Source organism: Berghia stephanieae, chromosome 5, assembly GCF_034508935.2.
Source record: "Berghia stephanieae isolate SIO BIC M18660-M18661 chromosome 5, UCSD_Bste_1.3, whole genome shotgun sequence".
NCBI lineage: Eukaryota > Metazoa > Mollusca > Gastropoda > Nudibranchia > Aeolidiidae > Berghia > Berghia stephanieae.
The window spans coordinates 49,971,645-49,981,201 of record NC_088364.1 but is presented as its reverse complement, the minus strand read 5'-3'; the positions used below and the strand labels follow the sequence as shown (position 1 = coordinate 49,981,201).

General features: G+C 31.4%; 1 protein-coding gene across 1 annotated transcript; it reads left to right on the top strand.

The window, feature by feature from the left end:
• The first annotated feature begins 659 nt into the window (after nt 1–659).
• LOC144973962 (uncharacterized) lies at nt 660–6,188 on the top strand. The gene is made up of 4 exons (XM_078916851.1): nt 660–1,020; nt 4,079–4,292; nt 4,880–5,037; nt 6,067–6,188. The coding sequence occupies exons 1-4, from the start codon at nt 660–662 to the stop codon at nt 6,105–6,107; spliced, it is 774 nt and encodes a 257-aa protein (XP_078772977.1). The 3' UTR covers nt 6,108–6,188.
• The last annotated feature ends 3,369 nt before the right edge of the window (nt 6,189–9,557 follow it).

The following is a 9,557-nucleotide window of genomic DNA, read 5'->3' as shown; positions in this document are numbered from 1 at the left end:
AAAACTCTGCCCACGGTATTGTGTCCTTGCCTTAGACACTTTGTAAGTATGAATGACTAATAGTAGCTGTTATAATTATCGGATATTGCAACTGCTTAATATTAGACTTGTAATAAATCAAACGGAATAATGATTCTGTAAACCCGAATAATAGCAAAGCTTGAAAGCTATATGATGCATAGCTACATGTGCATTTTTAGATATAGGTAAATATGATTTCCTCATCACTTAATATTATTATGCATTATTGTTAATTTTGATGAACAATAAATAGGAAACACAGATCTATTCATTGCAAGAATATCCGTTAGAGCCGGTGGTTATCACACACAAAGTTTGCATTTATTGCTACAATTAATTTTCAAGACATCCAAGATTACACTTGAAAATAACAATAAACATTGTTTCGTAGTACAATAAAGATAATCGATATCGTCTCATTCATAGAAACAATTCATCGATTAATCGAACTGGCTGCTATGGGAATAGTTCAACAATTGGTACATCGCAAAAGCAGCATGCAACGGAATGCTGAAATCATAATAGAAACAGAGACTGGGTTGACCAATTTCATATTATGTTAGATTCTCTTTGTGGATGGATTTCATATGATATATCGTGATATGTGAGAAGAGATATACTTTTAGGGATATAAAACCATGGATCGCCAATCCAAAACATCGGTACCTTCAACATCGTCATCACCGCACGCATCAGGCAATAAGTCGAATCTGAAAAAAGACGGAGAATCCAAGAAAGGGAAAATCGGAAAGTCAGAAAATCACAAACTTTTAAAGCAGTCCTCGACAAATTGTTTACCTTCGCCATATTCTCAAAATACATCGAAACGTCTTATTAAAAGTAAATCGTTTTCAGCTACAACGTCACAAAAATCATCATCAACCGTGTCTTCGAATAAATCCAGTGTAAAAGTCGGAGGGAGTGTTCAAAGTCGTGCGGGTAGTGGAAGTGGTAGCAGTGGTTCTGTTAATAGTGGTAGTGGTAGTACTAGTAGTAGAGGTACCGTCGTTAGTAGTAGTGGTAGTAGTGGAGCAAGTAAAAATGTAAACAGTAAACAAAACAAAGATGTACCCAAAAAGACAGAATCCAAAGGCTGTAATGACCACTCGTCTGAAAACAATTCAGAAACACGTAAGTAAAGCTCCGGGATGCCCTAAAGTTTGTTTAAATGATGTTTTAAAAGACCAAAAAAGTATGCATATTATAATTTACCTGTTATTGTATTATTAGCGCACATCCTTAAAATTATAGCCATCCTTAAGACGTCTCATAATACTTATTTCCTCTTGTCAATAACATACTCTTACATTTGGCATTTTGGAGAGCACATAGTATATAACAATTTTGGTGCTTATAAAATTAAAGTGTTTGTTCCGATGGAAGAATTGTGAGTAAAAGCCCAATTGCTCGTGTTTGCCGCCCAGACTACATAATTTATGGACAAAGCTAGCCGGGTGCTTTTAATATACGTGTGTTTATCTAGGGCAATATCCCCTTAATGTCTCGAAGCGTTTTACATGAGATTCCAATCCAAAAGCAAATATATAACATGCAACACGAGACGTGCAGTCCGGTATGGCGATATTATAAAATATTTTTAGAGATCGACAACTATTGTACCGGTGATTCTGATTAATTCCATCCAGCGTTTTGTGAGACGGATGAGAGTAAAACGTCTTTCTCGGGTTTTGTATATAGAGCTGCCAAAAAGAGGGATTTGAACATTCGACCTAAAGTTGCAAACCAGGTATCAAGCCACTCGAACACAAAGCATTTTATCACTAACTCAATAATACCAGCACACACAAAATGTACTAATCAAAGTGTACTTGATATTATGTTAAAATGAAACTAAGCTGCTAGAAGCTGTGGACAGTAAAATGTAATGAACAAAAATGAATATTCTTTGGGGAAAAAAACCCCAACAAAATACCAAACATGGGACTTTTCGGGCTGAACACCCATTTTCAGCCAATAACAAAATCAAAGAAATGTAATTTCAACATCCTTTTACTTGCGGACATCCTTGCTAAATATTTATCTGCCGTCTGTTTGGATTTTAAGTGATGTGTGGTGATTTGTGCGGCTATGTGGTCTAGTGGTATGACACTCGGTTTCGGATCGGAAGGTCCCGGGTTCGAGTCTCGCTCGGCACATAGTTGAGTCCTTGAAAAAGATCTTTACTCACATTCTCTCTCTGTACTCAGGTTAAAATGAGTAACTGATCGTTAACAGCGTTGTTTCTGTCCGAAAAAAAATTGTAATATCACCTTTCAGGCGTCATGTCCCGTCCTACATGTTAAGTGTTGCTGGTTGTCCAGGGATCCCTTGTAAAGCGCTTTGAGCACATTTAGTATATATTACTCTATATGAAAGCTCAAGGTCATGTATTGACGTTTTCATTATTTTTTTCCATTTATTATAGTAGCATATTTAGGCAATGCTTTTAAGTACATTATTCACAACACCCGCCAGCCGGAAGAAACGTATCAAAACACAAAACTATGTATAACGTTGGGCGTTTGTAGCTTGATTGATATCATTTAATGAGAACTAATCATTAAAATGACCTGTCTCAAACAATACAAAAACGTTAAGTGAGGCCAACTTCGTTCTTTCTAAACTTCCGCATTGCCACTACTGTTGTTCATGGGTAACAAAGTAAATGTCTTAAAAATGATATCCTGTCTGATTGGAACTGAGACTTGATTTAAGTTTACGATTAACTTATGAATTCTACTTAAAAGAAATGGCTTAATTGCAGAAAGTAAGTTTTGTTTGTTAATTATAAGAATAATCCTAAATTTTACTTATTTTAACATTCAGTTTCATGATTGTCATCAACGTTATTTGGGACATAACTGAGATGTAGATGATGATGATAATGATGACGATGATGATGATAATGATGATTATGATTATTATTATTATAATTATTATTATTATAATTATTATTATTATTATTATTATTATTATTAGTATTATTATTATTATTATCATTATTATTATTATTATCATCATCATCATCATCATCATCATCATCTTCATCATCATCATCATCATCATCATCATCTTCATCATCACCATCATATATCATTATATATATATTATTATATTATTATTATTATTATTATTATTATTATTATTATTATTATTATTATTATCATCATCATCATCATCATCTTCATCATTCATCATCACCATCATAATCATTACTATTGTTATTATTATTATGATTATTATTACTACTACTACTACTACTACTACTACTACTACTACTACTACTACTACTACTACTACTACTACTACTGCTACTACTATTATTATTATTATTATTATTATTATTATTATTATTATTATTATTTTGGTGATGATAATGATGATGATGCTGATGATGATGATGATGATGATGATGATGATGATGATGATGATGATGATGATGATGATGATGATGAAGAGATGATGATTAATAAATCGTCGACACTGATGATGATGGTGATGATGAGTATCATGATGTTGACAATGAAGAAAAAAAAAAAGAATGAGTTGCAGATTAAATCGTTTATTTCCATATTAACGATTTTGTTGTATCGACGGATACGCTGGCGTTCTTTAAAAAAAAAATCAATTTGTCTTGAGAATTCTTTTTGAATCGATATTGATATCGACAAAGCGATCGCGAGCAAAACGATCCGTTTCGTGCCCTAAAGGTTAATTCGATCCAAGCAATGAATTAGATGGGACAGCATTGAGATTTCTATCAAACACATCCATTACATTATCCTCTTATTGAATGCAAAGTTTTCTTGGAACTGTGGACTGATATATATATATAAATATCAGCCCTAAAACAAACAAACACAACATGTATTTTTATACTCTCTCTCTCTCTCTCTCTCTCTCTCTCTCTCTCTCTATATATATATATATATATATATATATATATATATATATATATATATATACATATATATATATATATATATATATATATATATATATATATATATATTATGTTCCAGTGTATATCTTTACTATGCGGTAACTTTCATTTCAGGTGGTACGTCAACAAAGGCAAATGGACACCGTTTGCTGGAAACTGTACGAAAGCATTGCCTCGGGAAAGGAGATAGAGGCATCTACGACCTCGGGGTCTTGTTTAGACATCTGGACGTAGACTACAACAAACGCATTGTTTTTGATGAGATGAAAGCAAAGCTTGGCGATTATGGGCTGAACATGTCAGATGACAATCTCAAATGTCTTTTTGGGTTAGTAAAGATATTATGAAGATGGCATCACTCAGTTCTTTGTTACTGTTTTTGCCGTCCACATTTATGAGTAATTCTCAATAAACCGTATTAACCTGACTATAAACGTTCAAGGCTACCCACAGTTTTGTGTGTTGACCTGTTATACTTCCGGATGGCAATGTGTGAGTTTTTTGGCCAAGCGCACACTATCTCTTATAATCAGAGTTAATTACCGTGTGTTGATTTTACAAGATCATAAATTTGAGACAAAGATTTTTAAAAACATATATTGCTGATTTATAATTTCTTGAGTTTTGTTAAGTATATATCTAGGCATGTCTTTACTTGGTCCTGTTCATTTATTTGAATTAAAACTCATTATTAAACATTAATTTCATATCACTTTAAGAAATATTTATGCATTACTTAAAGATAAAGTTTGCCTATCTATAAATATCAAGGTAAGAATATATCAGAAAGAAAATAAAAGTCTAATCAACATGACTTCGGAAATGAAAAAAACAACAACAAACAAACGTCCATATTACTAATACTACAGTCTTCAGGTTCAAGTCGTCCAGTATACACTTTGACTTTCTTCCTAGGTTTATGGACATTGATATGAGTGGCGGGATAGATTTCTGTGAGCTAATGTCTTCCTTGAGACCACCTATGAACGAGAGCAGGACGAAGGTCATCAACGAGGCTTACGACCTGTTAGATCGAAACGGAGACGGGGTGGTGGATCATGAGGAAATCAAAGGTAAAACCTTGCAAATCATTTTTAAATTCGTTGACTTTGGACAATCAATGTTATTATATAGCAATCCCCATATTTATATGCACAATTTCCATTATCATATTTTAATAATTATAATTATCATTTCTATTATTATTATTATTATCATTATTATAATTTTTCTTCTTCTTCTTATTATTATTATTATTATTATCATCATCATTATCATCATCATCATTATTATTATTATTATTATTATTATTATTATTATTATTATTATTATTATTATTATTATTATTACATATTATTATCATCATCATTATTATGTTATAATTGTATTTTCATGAGGGTTTTATAAGCGACGCACATGACTCATGTTCAGAGCATTTTATGCCTTATATAATCCCTGCCACACAGTATATTCAAACGCAATAATGAAAATCCATAGTCGGGTATCATTCGTCTGCATATTGACATTTTCTGACGCTGATTCGATTTCACGAATCGCATGGGCCCAAAAACAAACAAACACCACAATAAATCCGCTTTATTAAATTTTCTATCACATTTGGTTTAACAATGTATGTTTAGAAAAGATAAACAAACGGTTATATTTGATGTGAACACAACAGCATGAGTGTTTGTCGTTACTGCTTGCCTGTCCTATAAAAATTGGAGATCTATCCCAGCAGTAAACACTCAAATTCCCCCCCCCCCCTTTTCAGTGTATCCGTTATTATAGTCTTAATAAATATTCGATGAAAATTACTCTATTGTGCATTCAATCAACATCCTCATTACACGATAAGGATGTATTTACTGTCATCTTAGTTCATCTTTACATTTGATTTACATAATTCACAGAGATTTTATTAGTACGAAAGAAAACTAAAACAAAAACATAACATTTTCGGGCCCAATCTTTTTGACCAATCTGTTTATTTGTGTTGCTTCACTTATAATTTTGTAACTGGCTAAAAACAATAACAAAGAGCTGAGTGACGTTAATTTAGTTTCTTCTATATTTCTCCGCAATCGATTTACTACTGCCAGGATCATGGAACTCCAAGCTCACAAGGCAAGCAATAAATTGAGAAGTGATATTAATCTAGCGATGGCATCTCTGCGATTGCATCCCACATGGTATTCATCATTAGATAATCTGTTAATTGAATGAATGATGAAATAAATGATGATTAACAACATTTGTGTTTGTTCCGCCGTCTCATTGTGATAATATTATGATTATTTGAATGAAATAAATGTAGGAAAGTGGTCTAGTGGTATGGCACTCGAATCAAAGGTCCTGGGCTGGATTCGAGTCCCGCATTGAACGGCGCATAGTTGAGTATATATATATATAATATATATATATATATATATTATATATATATATGTGACTTACTTACTGACTTAAGGCCGTTCGCTTCCTAACTATCCAATCGGAACGCCTCGGCTGCCTCTATAATCATCCGTGTCATTTCCGTCCACTGTTCACGGTCAGTTGCTGTGGATGCTAATTTCGTAAGGTCTTCCTTTGATGTTAATACTTTGTTATTTTGAAGGCGTTTAAGGTCTCTATTGAGGACAGTGTGAATTGACGTGGGTGGTCTACCTTGATATTTCTTGTGTCCAGATGCAGTGAAAAAAAAGTATTCATGGCTTTATTAGCTGGTATTTTTACATCTCTTCTGAGTATATGCCCAAAAAGCCGCCATCTTGCCTCCAGGATTTGAATGGATAAGGGTCTTTCATTCATTTTTCATACATACATGATATATATATATATATATATATATATATATGTGTGTGTGTGTGTGTGTGTGTGTGTGTGTGTGTGTGCGAGTGTGCGTGTGTGTGTGTATACAGTTAATTACGCGTGCATATCTGACCGATTGTCTCAAAATTAATTTATAGAGGCAGCTTTGCCCTGCGGTACGGTCTTTCCTTCTTACCAAATAGGTACTGAGTTCGATTACCCGCCGCTGCGCTGTGTGGCATTGAGCAAGTAAGTCACCTCGCCCTAGCTGACGCCTGTGTTATTCCGGTCTTCTCTTGGAATAGACCCTAGAGACAAATTCCCCGTATGGATGAATAATAAAGGGAATTTTTAAAAAAAATATTGCGATTGTTTAGTTGTTAATAATGGTATTTACAGACAGTAATATGAGCCTCTTGTGTCTAAGTAAAACAGTCATTTGCTGGCGTATGGGATATCAAATGCATATTCTATAATACACGAATGTAATATATGAACATAAAAGATTATCTACAATACAATTTCCGTGCATCAATATCAATACTTCATTCTCTAGATACCTAGTTTTGCTTTTCTTCTTTCTTAATTTCCGAAAGTCTTGTTTGCTCTTGGTAAAATCTTTTTTCCTTCTCTCATCTAGTTCAAAAGGGAAATATAACATATGCAAGACATACTGCTTATTGGCTGCCCTAGTAAAAATGTTCAAACTGGATTTGACGTTTATTCAAAGAAAACATAAATGTTAAAATAATATATTAATGTCATGAATTGATTCGATAATGTTTGCAAACAGTCAAAGCTTAGAAATTATGATATTTATCATCTTGAGCCATCGTTTAGGAGATACCAAATTGTGTTATGTAAAAAGAGTCCAATTTCATTTTGTTAATTAATCTTATCTTTTGTTTTATTGTTTCTTTTTGTCTTTCGTTCACACACACACACACACACACATATATATATATATATATATATATATATATATATATAATATATCAGATTTACTTTATATATATATATGATTATCTATATATATAAATGATGATTAATTTGTGTTAGATATATATATATATATATATATATATATATATATGTGTGTGTGTGTGTGTGTGTGTGTGTGTTGTTGGCCTAAGACAACATACCACATGCCGCCCTCACCCCATGTAAATTGATTTATGTTATTTTTTTTTCAATTTGCAATCATCCCTAATCATAATAGTCTTTACATTGTGTCATTACTTTCACTAGTTTTTGAGGTATGGTTAGTTAAAGATAGCTGGATACAGAAAAAAACATTATTTAAAGAATAATCAGCTTTAAGGTTAAAACAACATTATTTAATATAATCAACATAAAAATAAGAGAATCATCAACATGAAATCATTTAGAAAGACGTATTTATCATATTGAGCCATCGTTTAGGAGATACCAAATTGTGTTATGTAAAAAGAGTCCAATTTCATTTTGTTAATTAATCTTATCTTTTGTTTTATTGTTTCTTTTTGTCTTTCGTTCACACACACAAACACATTTATATATATATATATATATATATATATATATATATATATAATATATCAGATATATTTTATATATATAATTATATATATATATATATATATATATATATATATATATATATATAAATGATGATTAATTTGTGTTTGATATATATATATATATATATATATATATATGTGTGTGTGTGTGTGTGTGTGTGTGTGTGTTGGCCTAAGACAACATACCACATGCCGCCCTCACCCCATGTAAATTGATTTATGTTATTTTTTTTTCAATTTGCAATCATCCCTAATCATAATAGTCTTTACATTGTGTCATTACTTTCACTAGTTTTTGAGGTATGGTTAGTTAAAGACATTATTTAAAAAAAATCAGCTTTAAAGTTAAAACAACATTATTTAATATAATCAACATAAAAATAACAAAATCATCAACATGAAATTATTTAGAAAGACGTATTCATGAGCACAACAGCTAGGGGAGTGGACGCCAAAAATAATAACACCAAATATGCCAACATTTTTTAGTTAATCATGAGTTAAATTTTACGCAGATGTCGAAGCAATATCTCTCCTACTTACTTTTTAAAATATTTCAAAATATAAAGATACAACATACAAACGAATGCGTTTGGGAAATATATATATATAAGATTAATGGTTAAACTATCGATTTTTAAAGAAATTTCGTTTTGGTCACAGAATGTCATTTTTACCTGTATAACCTTCTAACTCAAAACTAGGTTCATAGTCATTTAATTATGTTTCCTAATTTAGCAGACATCCAGAAAAAAAAATAAAGAGAGGAGAGCGCTCATAAAATAAAAGCGGGAGGGGATAAACAAAGAATTCAAAAGGTGACTGTACACACAAAGATAAAAAATAGACTTTAATATATTTATATGCATATATATTCAAACCTCGAGAGAATGTCGTGCGCTTAACATTTTAAATCAAACAAGAACAAATTATATTACATATGAACTTGAATCAAACTTAGCGTTTGAACTAGGGTGGCTTTTCCCTGACTAAAAGTTTTGAGCACAATTTTGTAATTTGTAACAATTTTACTTCAAAAATGTTTCCAGCCTAATTTATTAACTTGAGAGCTTTTAATTTGACGGTAAATTAGTGTGGTCCTTGAACAGTATTTGGTTTTAAAGTCTGATGTAAGTGGACAAAGAGAAACAATTATATATATATATATATATATATATATATATATATATATATATATATATATAAATATATATATATATATATAT

What these genes read in the sequence shown, in the direction of transcription:
- LOC144973962 (XM_078916851.1), top strand. Translation starts at nt 660, where the DNA reads ATGGATCGCCAATCCAAAACATCGGTACCTTCAACATCGTCATCACCG. An exon ending in TGGTAGTACTAGTAGTAGAG is followed by an intron (nt 1,021 to 4,078) that starts GTACCGTCGTTA and finishes CTTTCATTTCAG; the next exon opens with GTGGTACGTCAACAAAGGCA. An exon ending in AATCTCAAATGTCTTTTTGG is followed by an intron (nt 4,293 to 4,879) that starts GTTAGTAAAGAT and finishes CTTTCTTCCTAG; the next exon opens with GTTTATGGACATTGATATGA.